The 20,011-nt window shown below is 49.1% G+C and overlaps 2 protein-coding genes across 22 annotated transcripts in view; one reads left to right on the forward strand and one right to left on the reverse strand.

Moving 5' to 3' along the window:
* The window catches only part of dmd (dystrophin), a 202,044-nt gene extending 185,623 nt beyond the window's left edge, over nucleotides 1–16,421 (forward strand). For 8 of the 19 annotated variants that reach the window (XM_035394701.1, XM_035394698.1, XM_035394703.1 and 5 more), the window contains 13 exons: nucleotides 87–172; nucleotides 436–593; nucleotides 3,445–3,611; nucleotides 4,423–4,534; nucleotides 4,919–5,055; nucleotides 5,636–5,674; nucleotides 7,831–7,896; nucleotides 9,215–9,280; nucleotides 9,433–9,591; nucleotides 9,689–9,932; nucleotides 10,395–10,515; nucleotides 12,780–12,872; nucleotides 14,641–16,421. In XM_035394701.1, the coding sequence (XP_035250592.1) occupies nucleotides 87–172; nucleotides 436–593; nucleotides 3,445–3,611; nucleotides 4,423–4,534; nucleotides 4,919–5,055; nucleotides 5,636–5,674; nucleotides 7,831–7,896; nucleotides 9,215–9,280; nucleotides 9,433–9,591; nucleotides 9,689–9,932; nucleotides 10,395–10,515; nucleotides 12,780–12,872; nucleotides 14,641–14,738 (1,546 nt within the window). In that variant the 3' untranslated portion in view covers nucleotides 14,739–16,421. Of the gene's footprint in view, nucleotides 1–86; nucleotides 173–435; nucleotides 594–3,444; nucleotides 3,612–4,422; nucleotides 4,535–4,918; nucleotides 5,060–5,635; nucleotides 5,675–7,830; nucleotides 7,897–9,214; nucleotides 9,281–9,432; nucleotides 9,592–9,688; nucleotides 9,933–10,394; nucleotides 10,516–12,779; nucleotides 12,873–13,154; nucleotides 13,181–14,640 lie in introns of those variants that run through there. The other 11 variants (XM_035394719.1, XM_035394700.1, XM_035394704.1 and 8 more) reach the window with 5 other exon arrangements.
* A 1,810-nt stretch (nucleotides 16,422–18,231) lies between these two features.
* Nucleotides 18,232–20,011, reverse strand: part of tab3 (TGF-beta activated kinase 1 (MAP3K7) binding protein 3) — a 14,330-nt gene continuing 12,550 nt past the window's right edge. For 2 of the 3 annotated variants that reach the window (XM_035394720.1, XM_035394722.1), the window contains exons 6-7: nucleotides 19,628–19,711; nucleotides 18,232–18,726 (exon numbers count right to left, since the gene is read on the reverse strand). In XM_035394720.1, the coding sequence (XP_035250611.1) occupies nucleotides 18,578–18,726; nucleotides 19,628–19,711 (233 nt within the window). In that variant the 3' untranslated portion in view covers nucleotides 18,232–18,577. The remainder of the gene's footprint in view (nucleotides 18,727–19,627; nucleotides 19,712–20,011) is intronic. The other variant, XM_035394721.1, reaches the window with a different exon arrangement.

Consider the following 20,011-nt stretch of genomic DNA (forward strand, 5'->3'; position numbering starts at 1 on the left):
TGTGATTATCTCATCTGAACATTTTGCTTTTATGAATTACTATGTCACCTGTATGAATTGTGTCGCTACATATTGTGTTTCCACAGAGGGCGAACAGGAAAAATCCGCACTCTGTCCTTCAAAACGGGCATTATTTCACTCTGCAAAGCACACCTGGAGGACAAGTACAGATGTGAGTACTGCAACAGTACAGTGTCTGCAGTGTCACACACACACACACACACATATACACACTGTCTCTCACAGACACACACATACACACACACACGTATATATACACACTGTCTCTCACATACACTCACACAGACACACACAGGGGGAGTAGAATATGCGTGTGTTCTTGTGTTTCATGTGTATACATAGTGTGTTACACACGGTGTGTGTGTGTGTGTGTGTGTGTGTGTGTGTGTGTGTGTGTGTGTGTGTGTCTCTCAGTTCTGTTCAGAGAGGTGGCGGGCCCCACAGGGACATGTGACCAGCGGCGTCTGGGGCTGCTGCTGCACGAGTCCATCCAGATCCCCCGGCAGCTGGGCGAGGTGGCGTCCTTCGGGGGGAGCAATATCGAGCCCAGCGTCCGCAGCTGCTTCCAGTTCGTAAGTCCCCCCAAAACCCTGCACACACGCCGTTACGCACTTATACCACACCTACACCATTACACACTCATACTACACACACACACACACACACACCATTACACACTCATACCACACACATACCACACACATACACACCCCGTTACATACTCTCATTCCGCACACGCACACCATTACACACTCATATCACACACACACACACCCCGTTACACACACTCATATCACACACACACACACATCATTACACACTCGTGTCACACACACACCCCGTTACACACACTCATGTCACACACATGCACACTATTACACTCTCATACCATGGGCACACACACGCACGTACCCCATTACACACACTCATACCACACACATACACTCAACATTCTATCATACCACACAGCTCACATGCAAGACTCTCCCTTAAACGACTGTCACACACCATATATGTACCTCACACACACAAATGAATACCAAAAGTTGGATTGAGAGAGTGAGAGTGGGGAGAATACGCAGGAAGGAAAGAGAGGAGGGTGGTGGAGGAGAGGAGGATGTGAAGAGGTTTTGGAGTGTTGCTGAAGTGGTTCAGGTATTCGTTTGGGACTACAGGAAGGAATTTCCGATTCATCCAATAATCTCGTTTCTTGGCAAAGTCTACCCTGGGAACTTCCCTTTCTCTCTCTGTACTCTCAGACAAGTACAGAGGAGTGCAGCACTGCATCACAGGTGTGTGTGTACGTGTGAGTGTGTGTGTGTGTGTGTGTGTGTGTGTGTGTGTGTGTGAGTGCAAGTGTGTGTTTTTCATGCTTGTGTGTGCGCGAGTGTAAGTGTGTGTGTGTGAGAGTGCGACTGTGTGTGTGTGTGTGTGTGTGAGTGTGTGTGTGTGTGTCTGTGTGCGTGTGAGTGTGTATATGAGAGAGAGAGAGGCAGCTTTTGTCAGACGGCAGTGTATTACATTTTAAAGCCCATGAATTTTGATGAGACAGCATATATGCCACACTGTAATAATATGAGGGTGATAAATGCCCTCATCTCTCGGCTCGTACACAGCCCGCTTTTCCCCCTGCCATTTTGAGAAGTAATGCGTTTATGTACACAAACATCCACCACGTGATGCTGACTCTCGCTTGGTGTGCTTTATGGCCCTGCTACTCAGAAAACGGTCCTCCAGGACCCGGAACTGCTGGTTTTCCTGCCCTCCCTTTACCTGGGAGTCAGGTGTGAAGACCGGCTGGCCAATCAGTAGCAGCAAATGTTCCGTTTATTACCCGGGAGAAATGAAAAACCGGGCCGGATTTGGGTCTGAGGACCAGGTTCGAGTATCCGTGCTTTATGGATTCAGCTAGTAAACATTTTTAAGTGCTCATCTTACACCAGGGGGAAAAAAATTATGGAATCAATGTCAAGAAGGCTTTCAATCAAATTATGTACATCTGGAAATAACATTAACATAATGCTTGTTTTGGCTGACTGGCTGATGTTACTTTGCTAGCTAGTTAGCTTGTGATTTTGGATGGGTATTGATAGGAGACAACCCATAACAAGATGACTTCTTGACTCTAATGTTAGGCAATTATTGCGTTGAAGTTATTGTTAGTCCATAAATTCTCAGTTTGGTGAAACATTCATTGAAACAACAACACCGCTCCATCATGAAGTGTTACTTGAGCTTACCTGTTTCTTCAAAATCCTCGTCAAATTGTCGGTAATGCACTGTGTCACCGTCTTGATAGAGTGCCTGTTTCAGATTTTTTTTGTCGTTCGAAAGCTGGAACCTCAGAACCAGTAAGTGTTTGGCAGTGTAGCTCAAAGTTTGCCACACAGAGTGTGTCAGACTGAGCGTCTCGTAAGGAAGCCTGCACACCGTAGCTCAGTCTGAGGGTCCGTCGCGACGTTCCTGATCTCTGGTGCTCAGCCGCTGCTGTTTAATGGTGTAGGAAACGCGGGTTTGTGGTCCGAGAGTGTCTGCAAGGGTCGGTCTGCATTCATAGACGCATGCAGGGACTTCTCAGCGTCTGTTTGAGGGAGAATTTGCCTCGGTGCACGAGCGTGCTTGTGTAAAAGGCCGCTCTTGTGACACACTTGCGAGTGTTGTAATGTTTGTTTTGCCTGCCTGGCGGACGGCCTGGCGTAGGGTAACGCGTTGCATGCTGGTCCATTAGCGTGGCCCGGTGCTGACTCCCCTCTTGCGGAGGTTGCCGCGGGTTAAGTGGTTGCTCGGGGATACGGCGGCTGGGGCCCAGCTGGGGATGCACCTGGTGCTCATGGTTACGGGCCCGCGCCGCTGCGCCGGGCGGTGCCGTCGGGCGCGTCGGTGTCTCCGCTCCGTACCGTACCGGATCGTAACAGACGCATTCGGAGGTGAGCGCTGATGAACGCGATTGGCCGTTCCAAAGCCGGTGGGGAAAAAGGAGAGGGAAAGAGCGAAGAGTTAAAAATAGGCAGGGTCAGGTGCTTTGTCCTGCTCCCTGAGTAATTACATTACCTTACATTACTTTACATTACATTACATTACTTTACTTTACATTACATTACATTACTTTACATTACATTACATTACATTACTTTACATTACATTACCTTACATTACATTACTTTACATTACATTACCTTACATTACATTACTTTACTTTACAAACGTTTAGCAGACGCTCTTATCCAGAGCGACAGACAGTAGCAAACAGCAGTGTGGTTGAGCAGTGTCACTCTCAGGAGTACACAATGCGGTATCACAGAGAAGGCCAGAGGCCCGTTTATAATCGATAAGTGCAATGTAGACTTAATAACAGCAGCGTGTATTGTGACAGAAGAAGGTGCGACTGGACCGCTGGGCGTGTCTTCCTGTCTGTGCGAACAGGCCAATAACAAGCCGGAGCTGGAGGCGGCGGTGTTCCTGGATTGGATGCGGCTGGAGCCTCAGTCCATGGTGTGGCTCCCGGTGCTGCACCGCGTGGCGGCGGCGGAGACCGCCAAGCACCAGGCCAAGTGCAACATCTGCAAGGAGTGCCCCATCATCGGCTTCAGGTACCGCGCTCCGCCCTGCTCTGCTCCATCCCTACACCCGTCACCTCTGCAGTTACTGAGCTCCACCCTGCTCTACTAAACCCTACACCCATCACCTCTGCAGTCACTGAGCTCCACCCCAACCCTACACCCGTCACCTCTGCAGTTACTGAGCTCCACCCCAACCCTACACCCGTCACCTCTTCAGTTACTGCCCCCAACCCTACACCCGTCACCTCTTCAGTCACTGAGCTCCACCCCAACCCTACACCCGTCACCTCTGCAGTTACTGCCCCTAACCCTACACCCGTCACCTCTGCAGTTACTGCCCCTAACCCTACACCCGTCACCTCTGCAGTCACTGAGCTCCACCCCAACCCTACACCCGTCACCTCTTCAGTTACTGCCCCCAACCCTACACCCATCACCTCTGCAGTTACTGAGCTCCACCCCAACCCTACACCCCTCACCTCTTCAGTTACTGCCACCTCTGCGCTCTCTGTCTGTAATACAGCCCACCTCTGCTCTCTCAGTCTGTAATACAGCCCACCTCTGCTCTCTCTGTCTGTAATACAGCCCACCTCTGCTCTCTCTGTCTGTCTGTAATACAGCCCATCTCTGCTCTCTCTGTCTGTCTGTAATACAGCCCACCTCTGCTCTCTCTGTCTGTAATACAGCCCATCTCTGCTCTCTCTGTCTGTAATACAGCCCATCTCTGCTCTCTCTGTCTGTAATACAGCCCACCTCTGCTCTCCCTGTCTGTAATACAGCCCACCTCTGCTCTCTCTGTCTGTAATACAGCCCATCTCTGCTCTCTCTGTCTGTTCTGCAGGTACCGAAGCTTAAAGCACTTTAATTATGACATCTGCCAAAGCTGTTTCTTCTCCGGACGCGTCGCCAAGGGACACAAAATGCAATACCCGATGGTGGAGTACTGCACTCCGGTACGTCCCACCGCTTCTGATACAAGCAGGCCGCGTAGATCTTAACGTGCGCATGTGAGACACACAGAAACAAGTATGTTTGAGAGCTTGTGCCTCTGCGTGTGAGAAAGAGAGGGGGATGCTGAGTGTGTGTGTGTGTGTGTGTGTGTGTGTGTGCGCGTGTGTGCGCGTGTGTGCGCGTGTGTGTGCGTGCGTGCGTGTGCGTGTGTGCGCGTGTGCACGTGTGCGTGTTTGCGTGTGTGCGCGTGTGCACGTGTGCGTGTTTGCATGTGTGCGCGTGTGTGTGTGTGTGTGTGTGTGTGTGTGTGCGCGTGTGTGCGCACGTGGTTCGACCTCGTTCGGAACAAGCGGCTGGCTCATCGTTGGAACTCTTGTCTTTTTTAGACGACTTCTGGGGAAGACGTGCGGGACTTTGCCAAGGTGCTGAAAAACAAATTCAGGACGAAACGCTACTTTGCCAAGCACCCCAGGATGGGATACCTGCCTGTGCAGAGCGTTCTGGAGGGAGACAACATGGAGACGTGAGCTAGCGCCTCCGCGCGCGCCTCCCCGCCGTCCTCCCCACTGCGCTCCTCCTCTGTCCTCCTGCTGACGCACGCTAACATCCGGTCACCATCCAGATTATTCTCACTCTGAATCTATGATTTGCACCATTTATCATGCAGTACACTCAGGTGTAGCCAGTCTGGAGCATTGGAGAGGGTGCGTGTGTGCGCGTGTGTGCGTGTGTGCGTGCGTGTGCGTGTGTCTGGGTGTGTGTGTGTGTGTGTGTGTGTGTGTGCGTCTGGGTGTGCGTGTGCATGCGTGCGTGCTTGGGGGTGTGTGTGTGCGCGCGTGCGCGTATGTGTGTCTGGGTGTGTGTGTGCGTGTGCGTGTGTGCGTGCGTGTATGTGTGTCTGGGTGTGTGTGTGTGTGTGCGCATGTGCGTGTGTCTGGGTGTGTGTGTGCTTGCGTACGTGCTTGGGGGTGTGTGTGTGCGCGTGCGCTCTCCAGCTGCTCCTCCTGTATGTGTTATTCCCATCATGCACTGTGGTTTTGCTCCTTTAAAAAAAGTGTCTCGCTGCTGCCCCCTGTCTTCATCTCACGTTTTTTGTCTTGCAGTCCTGTTACACTGATCAACTTCTGGCCTGTAGATTATGCGTGAGTACTCCGAGCAACTGACCAAGGCACTGCATCACTCACACACACACATGCACACACACACACCGGCACTCGCACGCACGCATACACAGGCACTCGCACACATGCACGCACGTACACACACACACACCCACTCACATGCGAGTACACACCTACACACAGGCACTGACAGGCACTCACAGGTACGCGCACACACACACACACACACACACACACATACACATGCGGGTACGCACCCACATATAGGCACGCTGGCACACATACACGCAGGCATGCATGCACGTGTGCACACACACACGCTCATACACACTAACACTGTCTTACACACGCCCACACACATACACACAAACACTCTCTCACACACACACGCACACACACACCTGTTTGTTGCTCAGTCACCTGCTTCATGCTCCTTCACTTCTGCACAGAGCCCTTGTTTTCATTTCCTTTGTGTCTGGGTCTGCATGTAGCATCAGATTGCATTAATATTATAACCTCTTACACCAATCAACGGGATGCATGTCCTTCCTTATCTCACCCCAAACCCCCTAACTCCCCGAAGGGCCTCTTTATTTCCACTTTCCCAAGCATCTCAAACCGATCGTGCAAACAGCTGGAGCTGGAAATGGTAGCACCGTTTACCGCTTACTCAGAAGAGGAATTTGCCATGTGACCCGTGAGAAGCCTGACTGAGATTGCAAGAGAGCCACCACTTTACAGTACCCAGGGGCTGCACTGCCCCCTAGTGGTAGACGTAGAGATGCCCTCCGGCCCCCCCCCCCACCCACTCACTGTCACTCGTCCTCGCCTTCTCTCTCTTTTTATTACTATTAAAGAAAGCATATGTGAGCTTTTGTGCGAGTGATATATATGCGAACATCAGAATTTGACATTAATGCTTGAGAATTTGTCTGGAATTGTCTGAAATTTGAGAGGCGATGGCTCAACTTGCCCCATAGAACAGTAAAAACTAAAAAAATCACTCAATCATTGTCTTCCAGTGCTTACATTTAGACACCAGCAAATTCATCAACCTGCTGGTCTAATATTTTAACTTATTTTTTTCCCTTTCTGGTCATCCCTGTCTTGCCTGCCAACACGTCTCAATTCAGGTTCCACTGATGGCTCTTTGCTGCCCCCTAGTGCAAAGGACATGACAGTGCTCTTGCTGGCCAAGCCATTTAATTCTCTTTCATGAAAAGACTCATTTTCCTGCCTTTGAAACCGGTTGCTTTGAGAAAACAGTGATTACCTACATTGTAACCAAAAGTGGGTGTTCTGCCTGTGCCTCGGCAACAGCAGGCCCCACTGGTTTCTGTAATTCATCCTCAGTCCCCGTCATGCCATACTCATAGAGTCTTTTCATCGTTCTTCCTGAAGGAACCGGTAATGAGAATACACACGCTAACTCTTCTTTATTCTATAGCCCAATGGATAACTTGGTTATAGGCGGGCCACTTGTTGCTGACCGATGGCTCCATAGAGCCAGCTGCTCTATTTGAAGCCCTCTAAGCGGCTGAACCGATTTTTATCGTTGACAAATATTGTGATGATTGACGGAATATTATGCCGAATGTTGTGACAACTGAGAGCGCGTTCCCCTGTACAGAAAGTGGACGCGTAGTACATATGCAGAGGTCTTCTTTTCCCTCGAAAGGAGCTTTTCAGTGCCCGGGGTTTGGCAACCTGTACAGCAGTTGTGCTACATGCTTTTATTGCTGAACACGTTATATCGCATCCGACCGTGAACAAGGAGGTGATTTATTAAAGGGAGCCTAATGAGAGTCTGAACAAGGCTGATGCCACCCAGCAAATTACTGCATCAACTGAGTGGAAATAAGAATAGAGAGTTCTGACAGGTGAACAAAAATAACCCCGTTTTAAAAACCTTTTTTCTGACGAGCAATTTAGAGCGTACCGATGCACTGTACACAAATAGATTTAATTAGCCTTTTTTTATTTTAAACACAACCGAATCTCATTGAAATGTCAGACACAGGTAATAGCAAGTTCACAGAGTTAAAGTATATGTCTCATTTTGCACTGCTGCTGACTGGTGAGCTATAAAGGAGTAGCTCTATTCAGACGACGGCAGTTGAATACCTGAAGGACTCAAATTCTCCTTTTCGTTTTTTTTGGCTCCTTCCTGTCGGTAGGCCTGCGTCATCTCCCCAGCTGTCCCACGATGACACCCACTCCCGAATCGAGCATTATGCCAGCAGGTGAGCCGCTCCCACTCAATAATCGAACCCTGGACTTATTCAGGCCCCATGCCATTCATGCAAGGAGCGTTAGGTGAGCGCTCGAGCCGAACCCCCAGCCAGGCGCCGCACTGGCTGGCCGGGCATCGACCCAACGCAGCGGATGCTCCCGGGCGCGTTTGTGTGGAACGGAAGTGGGGTGCTCGGCCAGGCCGTCTCACCCCCTGCGTTCAGAGCAGACGCTGAGGGGGGTTTAGTGTGGGGTCAATGAGTGAGGGCTAAAGGTTCAGCCAGTGTGTGGTTCGATACGGAATCTGCAAGGACTCGGACAGTTTACTTTTTTATGAAAGCAGTCGGCCGCAGAGGCTGTTGTCTTTACCCCCCCCATATGAAACGGGGCATCGCTAGTACAGCTGAAGAATCGCTAATACAACTGTAAGAAAATAACTGATGGTGAAGGCCAAAACTCGACTGTTAGCCCCCCCCCCCCCCACCCGGAACAGTGGAGGGAGATTTCTTGCATTAGTCCCCCGTTGATGGTGAATATAATTTGAATGCTGACACTAATCTGACACTGATGGTGATTTCAGCGAATAATCCACAATAACGGCAGATGCAGTGAGAACACTGATAACTAATCTGTGGTGATGAACACAATGAGCATACTGCCACTAATCCTGCACGGATCGTGAATGCAGTAGGAGTGTTTTAGTAGCAGTAATAAAACCAGTAAGAGGTGTTTGAAGGCGATTGCTTTGTTGCGGATACGTTTATAACACAGCAGTTTCATGGTATAACTGTTTTGTGTTTGTGTGTTTGTGTGTGTGTGCATGAGTGTGTGTGTGTGCGTGTGTGTGTCTGTGTGTGTTTGTCTGTTGGTGTGTGTGTGTTTGTGTGTGCATGAGTGTGTGTGTGTTTGTGTCTGTTGGTGTGTGTGTGTGTTTGTGTGCATGAGTGTGTGCGTGTGTTTGTGTCTGTTGGTGTGTGTGTTTGTGTGTGCATGAGTGTGTGTGTGTTTGTGTCTGTTGGTGTGTGTGTTTGTGTGTGCATGAGTGTGTGTGTGTTTGTGTCTGTTGGTGTGTGTGTGTGTGTTTGTGTCTGTTGGTGTGTGTGTGTGTGTATGTGTTTGTGTGTGCATGAGTATGTGTGTGTTTGTGTCTGTTGGTGTGTGTGTGTTTGTGTCTGTTGGTGTGTGTGTGTGTGTGTGTGTTTGTGTCTGTTGGTGTGTGTGTCTGTTGGTGTGTGTGTGTGTGTGTGTGTTTGTGTCTGTTGGTGTGTGTGTTTGTGTGTGCATGAGTGTGTTATTCTCCTGGTTACCCTCCTGTCCTGTTGTTCACAGACTAGCTGAAATGGAAAACCGAAATGGCTCCTATCTGAATGACAGCATCTCACCAAACGAGAGCATGTGAGTGGTACTAATCGTCCTCCATTCCTCCTCCTTCCTCCCTGACGTGGAGTGGGTTTTCATTGGTTGGCTGCCTGAATATCACATTGTTGATTGGGCAACTGGCGCGTTGCGGCTGCTCTGATTGGCCGGTGCTATTTCCCGCGCTGCAGCGACGACGAGCACCTGCTGATCCAACACTACTGCCAGAGCCTGAACCAGGAGTCCCCCCTGAGCCAGCCCCGCAGCCCCGCCCAGATCCTCATCTCCCTGGAGAGCGAGGAGCGGGGGGAGCTGGAGCGCGTCCTCAACGACCTGGAGGAGGAGAACAGGTGGGTGCGCGCGCGCCCGTCCCGCAGCGCTGCAGGGCGCGGCTCGGTCGAACCCGGGCCCCGGCAGCTAAAGCGGGGCTGTCCCCTGTCCCCTCAGGAACCTGCAGGCCGAGTACGACCGCCTGAAGCAGGCCCACGACCGCAAGGGGCTGTCCCCGCTGCCCTCGCCCCCCGAGGCGCTGCCCGTGTCGCCCCAGAGCCCGCGGGATGCCGAGCTCATCGCCGAGGCCAAGCTGCTGCGGCAGCACAAGGGCCGGCTGGAGGCCCGCATGCAGATCCTGGAGGACCACAACAAGCAGCTGGAGTCCCAGCTGCACCGCCTGCGCCAGCTGCTGGAGCAGGTGAGACCAGAGCGCCACACACGGGTGTTACGGACAGACAGACAGACAGACAGACAGGCACGTTAACAGAAGACACACAGATGGGTTACAGACAGACACACAGGCACATTAAGGACGGAGGCACTGACAGGTTACAGACGGACACACAGGCGTGGGTGGCACAGGCAGACTCACAGACGGGTTACAGACGGCCACGCAGACATGTTACAGACTGACACAGACGGGTTATAGACAGACACACAGTCAAGTTACAGACAGACGCACAGACTGGTTACAGACACACAGGCGGGTTACAGACGGACACACGGCTGGGTGAGTTACAGACACAGAGGGATTAGACACAGACACAGGCAGGGAAAAGCAGTGGCTCCTGCGTTTAGCTGTGAGTTCAGGGACACTTTGAGAGCGTGGGAGACGCTGGTGTAAGATAGTAAGCATGGCGAGCCCCTGTCTCTGTACCAGCCGCAGACGGACCCCAAGCTGAACGGCACGGCGCTGTCGTCCCCCTCCACGTCCTCCCAGCGCTCCGACAGCAGCCTGCCCCTCCTGCGCGTGGCCGCCAGCCAGACCACCGACACCATGGGTGAGCCAGCCGGGCGCTAATGCTAGCGCCGCCTCTTACTCTGCGCCGTGCATTTCAGTCATATCACAACCCAGCCCCAATCCACTCTGCACAATGCATTTCAGTCATATCACAACCCAGCCCCAATCCACTCTGCACAATGCATTTCAGTCATATCACACCCCATCCCCAATCCACACTGAGCCCTGCATTACAGTCCACACTGAGCCCTGCATTTCAGTCACATCATACCCCATCCCCAATCCACACTGAGCCCTGCATTTCAGTCACATCATACCCCATCCCCAATCCACTCTGCACAATGCATTTCAGTCATATCACACCCCATCCCCAATCCACACTGAGCCCTGCATTTCAGTCATATCCCACCCCAGCCCCAATCCACACTGAGCCTGCATTTCAGTCATATCGCAACCCAGCCCCAATCCACACTGAGCCTGCATTTCAGTCACATCATACCCCAGCCCCAATCCACACTGAGCCCTGCATTTCAGTCATATCACACCCCATCCCCAATCCACTCTGAGCCCTGCATTTCAGTCACATCATACCCCATCCCCAATCCACTCTGAGCCCTGCATTTCAGTCATATCACACCCCATCCCCAATCCACTCTGAGCCCTGCATTGCAGTCATATCCCACCCAGCCCCAATCCACACTGAGCTTTGCATTTCAGTCATATCACACCCCACCCCACCCCAAACTACACTGAGCCCTGCATTACAGTCATACCACACCCCACCCCAGCCCCAATTCACACTGAGCTGAGCCAATCAGAGACCTTGTTAGTGACAGGGTTTGTATTTTTTTTATTTAAAGGCCCAGTTCACCCAAAAATGTAATTATGGTATGTTTCAAATTATCCAATGTAGTATCTGTCCATCCAGGTATTTTGCTAAATATTCACTGCTACTTACCATGATAAATCGCACCTCGCTAGTCCATCTTCTTGTGGCTTCAAAGTGGCCAAAATTAACATTTGAAAAATTCAACAGAAACATCTCTTTCCAAATATAATCCCACATCTACAGAGCTTAATTTCTGCAAGGATCTATCAAACTACTACTTCTCCCAAAGTACATCAGCTGTGTATCTACGCAAAGTCGTGTGCAGGCAGATTAGTAAGAAGCTTTTGTTGTTTCACCCATTAATAGTTAAGATGGACCTGTGAAGTGTGTTTTCTCGGGGTGAGAATATCTCAAACTCATCACAATTTAGTGAAACTACCTGGTAGATGGATGGATCCTGCTCTGGGGGAACCGCCCCTTTAAAAAAAGTTGAATAACCTTCCTAAATGGAGACTTGTTCATATTTTTTGCTGCATTTTCCCCCTTGGTCTGCGTAGCATTCTTGATTGATAGGGGGGGAGGTTTGTGCCAAATTCCGAGATGACCTGAGAGGGTCACGTCAGAGGACATGTTGACACTGAAGGGCCCCACAATGGATGTGCTGTCAAGCCAGTTTACACAGGGGTTCCCATAGCCCTGCGCAAACAAAGTGTGTAAAAGGATTGCAAGGGTCTGTGGGAAACACCGATATGACGTTCGTTTCCAGGGTCACAAGATGACTGGCCCTTGTACTCCAGTGCTTCATTATTATTAGTGTTAAATAGGGAGGACGTTGCATCGTGAACTGGTGCTCCTAAGAAGATACGTTATATAAAAGATACTTATACCCTCTTCTAAAAATAAAACTGTTTTTGTGTAACTTTTACAGTGAGTAATTAATATAAATGTGTCTAAATCAGAGATGGGAAATATAGTGCTTTTTTAAGTCAAGCTCATGTGTTCTGCCATTTTAAATTTTCAGCCAATGAGTGTCTCAGAAGTATTATCGTCAACATGTATTACTCTCCTGGGTCCATTTCCTCTTCCCTGTTTGTTTGACTCGTTTGTGAGTGTAACACCCTCTCAGGTTACACCGCCTGAAATTCTCTTGGTGGGCTGTGTGATCATTTGTATAACATTTAGAGTTGGTCTCCCAGACATGGATTAAGCCTTGTCCTCGATTAAATACTTCTTTCAATGTTCATTGAATTTTTTTCTTTTAGTCTAACACTAGGCTTAATCCATGTCTGGGAAATTGGCCCTTAAAATGTCCTTATTTGGACTTTACTAATTTGCTAACAAGCTAGCCCCATTCTGTTTATTTTTTTTCTTGCACATAACAAGCAGCTGAAAAGCTTTTAATCTCATTAATGAGTCTCTTCTGCTGTTTGTCTCCTCCCTTTCCTGTACCTGTCATCCTCATTACTTCCTGTCAGGTGAGGACGAGCTGGCCAGTCCTACCCAGGATACGAGCACTGGACTGGAGGAGGTGATGGAGCAGCTCAACAGCTCCTTCCCTCATAGCCAGGGTGAGAAACGGCTACACATCCTGGCAAACAAGACATATCGTACACCTACACACACACACACACGTACGGATACACGCATGCATGCACACGCACACAAACATGCACGCACACACACACGCACGCACACAAACACACGCTAGTGCTTTAAAGTGAACCGTTTGCCTTCTTACTGAATCGGTGCTCTCCATTTTTCTCTTTCCCTCCCTCACTCCACCTTCTTTCTCCCTCTCTCTCTCTCTTCACCCCTCTGCACACCCTCCTCCTCCTGGTTCTCTGCTGAAGGAGGACGACGGGGAAACCAGTGAGAGGTCAGTGGCACTGCTCACTACCGCACCTCCAGAATCATTCCTCTCTCTCTCTCTCTCTCCTCCGGACCTTCCATATGTCTCTTTCTCTGTCTCTTTCTTTCTCTTCTTTTTTTTCTTTCCCTCCTTTCACACCTTTCTACTTAAGAGAGTGTCTTTTTCTCCTCGAGTGTCTTTTCCACTGTCGGAGCTTGTTTTGATCCTGGTCTGACAGCCCACCCGCGGAGGCCCTGCTCTTCTGTTTCAGGGCTTAGTGGAGCCGCGGGTGAGGCTGAACTGCCACTTTTAGCCGCGCGCGGGGTCCTGCTGGCGCCTGTGCGTCGGGCAGGAGCAGCAGGACCGTGTAGCGCTGAGTTTCTCTACACAGCGTAGTGCAGGCGCCTTTCTGAGCAACTTAGCATGGTTAGCTGCCACGCTAGTGAAGCTGTGGACTCGTCATAACGTCCACCAAAGGGAGTGAAGTCGCGTACGCTGGTAGCCGCTTTAGAAAGGCAGAGACAGACCATCTCTGATTGTATTTTAACAGGTAGCGCAGAGCACCTCTTCTGTAGGCGACTGTCCACGGTGGCAAAAAAATAAATAGTTAAAATGATAACAGCCTGCTAAAACGGAAGTCTACAATCCTGACACTTGCGCTTTATAAATGGGTTTCTCATTTGAGAGTTGGTAACTTGGTGGTGGGTTGGTTTGTGTTTTTGTTAGCAGGCTAGCTAGCTTTAACAGTTTTAAAATCATTTTATTCACTGCATTTAATTTGTAGCTGATACATTTATAGCATTTGTTACCTGATTACTTGAACGTATTCAGTGTCGTTGTTACGGCTGGCTTTTCTGTCAGCTTCTTGGATCCAGTAAGCCGTGAAGCGGAGTTGTTTTGGAAAGACAGGGAGAAAAACGAGGGGCTTCTTGAGTACAGACTGAAAAGTTCTTCACCTCCTTGTGGAAAAATGTTACTTCTCGCCCGTCCCCTCTCTCTCTCTGCTTGATGGCTTGAGAAGGGGAGGAAAGAGATTGAAATGTTTGCTGTGTGAGATTTTTGTGTGTGTTCTGCGTATATGTGTGTGTTTAGTGTGTGTAGTATGTGTGTGTGTAGAGTGTATATATGTGTGAGTGTGTGCGCGTGTGTATGTATATGACTGCGTGCGTGTGTGTGTAGAGTGTGTGTGTGTGTGTGGGTGTATATGTGCATGTGTGTGCGTGCATGTGCGCGTGTTTGTGTGTGTGTGTGTGTGTGTGTGTATGTGTATATGTGTGTCCGTGTGTGTAGAATGTATATATGTGTGTGTGTTTGTGTGTGGACACGTGTGTGAGTGTGTGCGCGCGTGCGTGTAGAGTGTGTGTGTGTGTATACGTGCGTGTGTGTGCGCGCATGTGCGTGTAGAGTGTGTGTGTGTGTGTATATGTGCGTGTGTGTGCGTGCATGTGTGTGTGTGTGTGTGATCAGCTCTCTCTCTCTCTCCCCAGGCCTCGGTGTGGGCAGCTTGTTCCATATGGCGGATGACCTAGGCCGCGCTGTGGAGTCTCTGGTCAGTGTGATGACGGACGAGCCGGGGGCGGAGTAACACGGCTCCTCCCCCTCTCCCTCCCCAGCATGCTTTTATAGTCAAAACAACTGGACTGGACACCTTTACAAAGAGAAAAATACATCTATTTTTGTCAAAGATCATGGTTACAAACTTGTAGAATTCAGTAGTTTCTTAAGTCTAAAAATTGTTTTATTAACAAAGGCAGGTTTTTACACTTCTATGCAATTGTACAAAACACTTCGGAAATGTGTGTGAAATGATTTGCTGTTTCTTTGTATGGAGCACATTTCAGATCGTTCAAAAAAAAAAAGTTTGTAACAATTAAAAAGATTGTAAACTAAAGGACGCTTTATATGACATACATTTATTTATGAAAAACATGAAAAAATCTTTTAAAGGCAATGCATTTGTTGTGCAACTTTATAGATGTGTGTATGTACGTGTGAGTGTGTGCGCGTGCGTGTGAAGGAGAAACGTTCACCTTAACAGTGTTGTCGTTCTTGCTTTAGATAAAACCCCCACCAATATTGTTACCAAATTATTCACCCAAGTCATTGGTCTTTCTGTTTACTTCACTGTCTCTTGATTTCCCAGCATGCTCCACACCTTTTTTGAAACGCAGTATTATAACTCACCTTGTATCACTTCCTGCTGTTTTCACATGATGGTTGCGTAAGCTGATCCTGGATCAGCTGGTGCAGAGCATTTTTTTTCTCCGACACCTAGTTAAATCACATTTTCCCTTTTGTGTTTAGATTCATTGCGAAGTAGTATCTTTGAAAAAAACCCTTTCGAAAGATTTTTTATAATCAAGAATCGATAACGTATTGTTTTCAAAAGGATGAGAAAGGGAGACTTGGTTCTTTTCGGATGTGTCTGAAATCTGTTGAAGGTGAGATTGAAAAGTGATAACTTGTACCGAATGTTGTGCTTGAAAGCAGAGGGGGGGGGGGGTGTTTGTTTTTTTTCAGTCACAGAAGAGATTATTTTGTTGGAATTTAGTCTTTTCCAAGCACACTGAGAGATGGACACGTGGAAGAGGAGTGTGTTGCTCTGCGCAGATCCCTGCCCATTCTTCCAGTCATGCAAGTTCTACCTCAGTTTCTTCGGTACTCCGTACTTTCGGTATTCTGTCCAGTTCTCCATTACGCCTCAGCGAGATTTCAGTGAAATTACCATCTTAAAGCATCTAAACTGAATTCAGTCATTGTCTTAGACTTTTAATGTGTCCTTCTCCATCTTGTTTGTGTTCTTGTTCAAACATTGTATTTCTAAATACATTGTTTTTGCTTTTGTTTTTTTGTTTGTTAGTGTCACGGAGATGGAATCTGAATACACTCACTACTTTCTTTAATAACACTGCACCCTTTTCCGAGATGCATTTTAGTTTTTGCTTTATTGTTGCTTCGAAAGGGCAAGCATTACCTATTTAATCACGAAGTACTAAATATAACCATTAATTTTGTTGTATAATCTGATTAAAAATGAGTAAACCTGACTGACGCCTCTCGTGGTGACAGCATGTTCCAGGATGTTTTCAGATATTTCATATATTCATCTCTAACCCCAATATTATCATTTTTGTCTTTATTTTAAAAAATCTCATGTTACACATTTTCCTTCGAAACATATCAAATGCCACCAAATATATGCCTTACTACTGTAATATAAATAGCTTTACTGTGTATATCAATAAAGCACGCAGTTATGTTAACCTTTCCTTGTCGCATCATTCCTGTTCTTCTGTTCTATGACAGGGGGTTTTTTTTTCTCCAAAAGAACAGCTTAAGCATTACTCATTTTCACCTGTCAGATCAGTAATAGTCCAGGGTGTTGATAAAAAGTCCCTGAGAAAGTGGAAAGTATTGTCAGACCAGGTTCAGGGAAGATTATAGACAACCTCAGCCCTGATATCGGACCTCTGCTGTCATTCTGTCAGATGAAGAGCCATAACGGTGTCCTGTTTTTACAGGAACAGGACCTTTTACCTGTAAAGAAACGCCACTGGGAGACTTCTGGTATGTTTATTTCGACACATATATTACATTATGTACATGCTAAACCAGGCTGCAATCTCACAGGATTCTGGCTGGGGACGCTGAGGTGGTGGGGGTGGCAACTGTGGTGGTGGAGGGGGAGAGGGTGGTGGTGGTGGTGCAGGAGGGGGAGGTGTTGGTGTAGGTGGAGAGGTTGGGGTGCTGGTGGAGGGGGTGGTGTTGGTGGAGGAGGGGGAGGTGTTGGTGTAAGTGGAGGGGGTGGTGTTGGTGGGAGGGAAGGTGGTGTTGGTGAAGGGGGAAAGGGTGGTGTTGGTGTAGGGGGAGAGGGTGGTGTTGGTGGAGGAGGAGTTGGTTGAATGGCGGCACTGTTCCCCACAGCTGCATTAATGCTGGAGTAGTCCCACATTTTGCTCCTCTTCCAGCAGAGGGAGGGGCAGAAAATTAGAAAAATTTCAAGATTTAAAATTAACAAAACAAACAAAAAAACACAATCACACACACACATACACACACACCTTGTTTATACAATACTACTCATTATGACCTCAAAACAAAACAGACCAACCGTCACTGCTTCACCCCGACCGGGGCAGACTGAGGCCCTAGGGGCCTAATTCAGGTGGGGCGATATCGGGTTAGTTTCATTACCTCCACCCAAAAGAAATACTAATACCACACCCAAAACCAATCAAAGGGGTTTCCTCTAACCCTATAGTAGTCTGTCCAGGCCCTATAGCACCCCACCCGAACACGCGCAGCCAGCATAATAAGGTTAATTTCTGCAGTCGGGCTGAGGTGCTATAGGGTTCGATGGGTAAACGAGCCCACTTCAGGCACCAATGCAACCAAAAAGGAAGAATACATTAAGTGTGTCCCACTACAGCAGATATTAAGAAGTTCCTGAATTCACAATAGATGCAGTGCTTTTTTTTGAATTGTTCATAGGCGTATGTGGACAGAGGACGAGTATATACGTTCTTACAGATATATTCATACGTACATTCACACACCGAGCTCCGCACGGAGCCCCAGTGCTTCATTAACTACAGGAACCTGAAGCCTGCCGACAGGAAAAACCCCTTGCGTGTGTACAATAGAGCGTAACGCAGAGCAGAATCAGGAGTATATTCGAACGCGAGTCTGTTAGTGTCGTTTGCCTTGCAGGGCAGGGACGGCGTACAGTGTAGGTTTACTGGACTCCAGCTGCTCCTCGTGTTTAACGCAGTCCGGCAGTCCGTCTGTAGTCCGTCTTGCGGGTGCACGCCAGGCACGTAAACACTGCAGTCTCTTTCGGCATGGGGGGGGGGGGGGAGTTCGGACCCCCCCACGACCGCTGAAGCACACCCACGCAGTTCGTTCTATGAACCACCCCGAGGGTTGCCAGTTCCAAGCCACGCCCCTGTCTTCTCTGAACCACCCCCCCCGCCCCCACCCCCACCCCCACGCTGCCTGTTCCCTGAGCTGGGGCCACACCTCCACAGGTATCCACTTTAGCTTAAATTTCCTGCCCCCCTCCTTTTCTGAAGAGTTTTTCTCTCTCTCTTCACAGGCAACTCCTCTCTGAAAGTGGGGGGAGGAGGGGGGGTTGGGATGCATGTTTTGGGTCAGGTGCTGGGTGTATGCGCAGCGGGGGGGGTAGGAGGTAGTCTTCCTCATACGGGCCGTGGCTCAGGTGTAGTGGGCGAGGCTCAGCCGTTGAGGGGGCGGGGGGGCGGGTCAGGTGTAGAGGGCGTGGCTAGGGGATAAGGGGGCATGGTTCTGACAATGAGCCATGGGTCGGGTGCGAGAAGGCGTGGCTCAGGCATGAGGGGACGTGGCTCAGAGGCAGGGGGCGTGGCTTAGACGCAGGGGGCGTGGCTCAGACACAGGGGGCGTGGCTCAGGTGTAGCGGGGCATCTCACACTGCTCACACCGGTTCAGTGCAGGGTGGTTGAGGAAGGTGCAGCTCTCGCAGTTCCACTGCACCCCTTCAAAATCCTCGTCCCGCGGAGCAGGCCTCCCCGCAGCCTTGGAGCTGCCCCCTCCGTCTGTGGGACAGGAGCACACTCAGCAGCAGAACAGACTCCACAGCACGTAGACACGTATAAACGTCTACACACACTCAGATTCTAGAGCAGAACACACACACACACACTCTACAGCACGTAGACACGTATAGACATCTACACACACAGACTCTAGAGCAAACACACACTGTACAGCGCATAAACATCTATACACACACAGACTTTACAGCAGAACAGACTCCACAGCACATAGACATGTATAAACATCTACACACACTCAGACTCTAGAGCAGAACAAACACACATACACTCTACAGCACATAGACACGTATAAACATCTACACACACAGACTCCAGAGCAGAACACACACACTGTACAGCGCATAAACATCTATACACACACAGACTCTAGAGCAGAACAAACACACACTCTGTACAGCACATAGACACGTATAAACATCTATACACACACAGACTCCAGAGCAAACACACACACTGTACAGCACATATACATCCATACACACACAGACTCCAGAGCAAACACACACACTGTACAGCACATATACATCTATACACACACAGACTTTACAGCAGAACAGACTCCACATCACGTAGACACGTATAAACATCTACACACACAGACTCTAGAGCAAACACACACACTGTACAGCACATAAACATCTACACACACTCAGACTCTAGAGCAGAACAAACACACACACTGTATAGCACATAGACACCTACACACACTCAGACTCTAGAGCAGAACAAACACACACACTGTACAGCACATAGACACCTACACACACTCAGACTCTAGAGCAGAACAAACACACACACTGTATAGCACATAGACATCTATACCCACTCATGCCACACAGACTCCCCAGTACCCCCCGCTCAGGGAAGCCTGCTCACTCACCCTTTCTCACAGGTTTGGGTGGGACCACCGGTCCTGGCTGAATGTTGTCATAGAAGTTATTCATCGCTTTCGGGTCAAACTTGCCTGGAGAGAGAGAGTGTTCATCTTAAACATACAACCAAACGCCCAGCTACCTACCCGACGTGACACAAAAACCAACAGAGCTAAAACAGGACAAATAACACAGCGTACAACCAAGCGCCCAGCTACCTACCCGACGTGACACAAAAACCAACAGAGCTAAAACAGGACAAATAAGACAGCGCACGTACACACAAGCGCCTAAACTACACCGCGTCTACATGACCCAAACGCACACCAACCACAACAAATGTTAGTGTCCTAGTAGTCAGATCAGTTTCAGTATGGGACCTGATGCACTGG

The sequence above is a fragment of the Anguilla anguilla genome, chromosome 15 (assembly GCF_013347855.1).
Source record: "Anguilla anguilla isolate fAngAng1 chromosome 15, fAngAng1.pri, whole genome shotgun sequence".
In the NCBI taxonomy this organism is placed as follows: domain Eukaryota; kingdom Metazoa; phylum Chordata; class Actinopteri; order Anguilliformes; family Anguillidae; genus Anguilla; species Anguilla anguilla.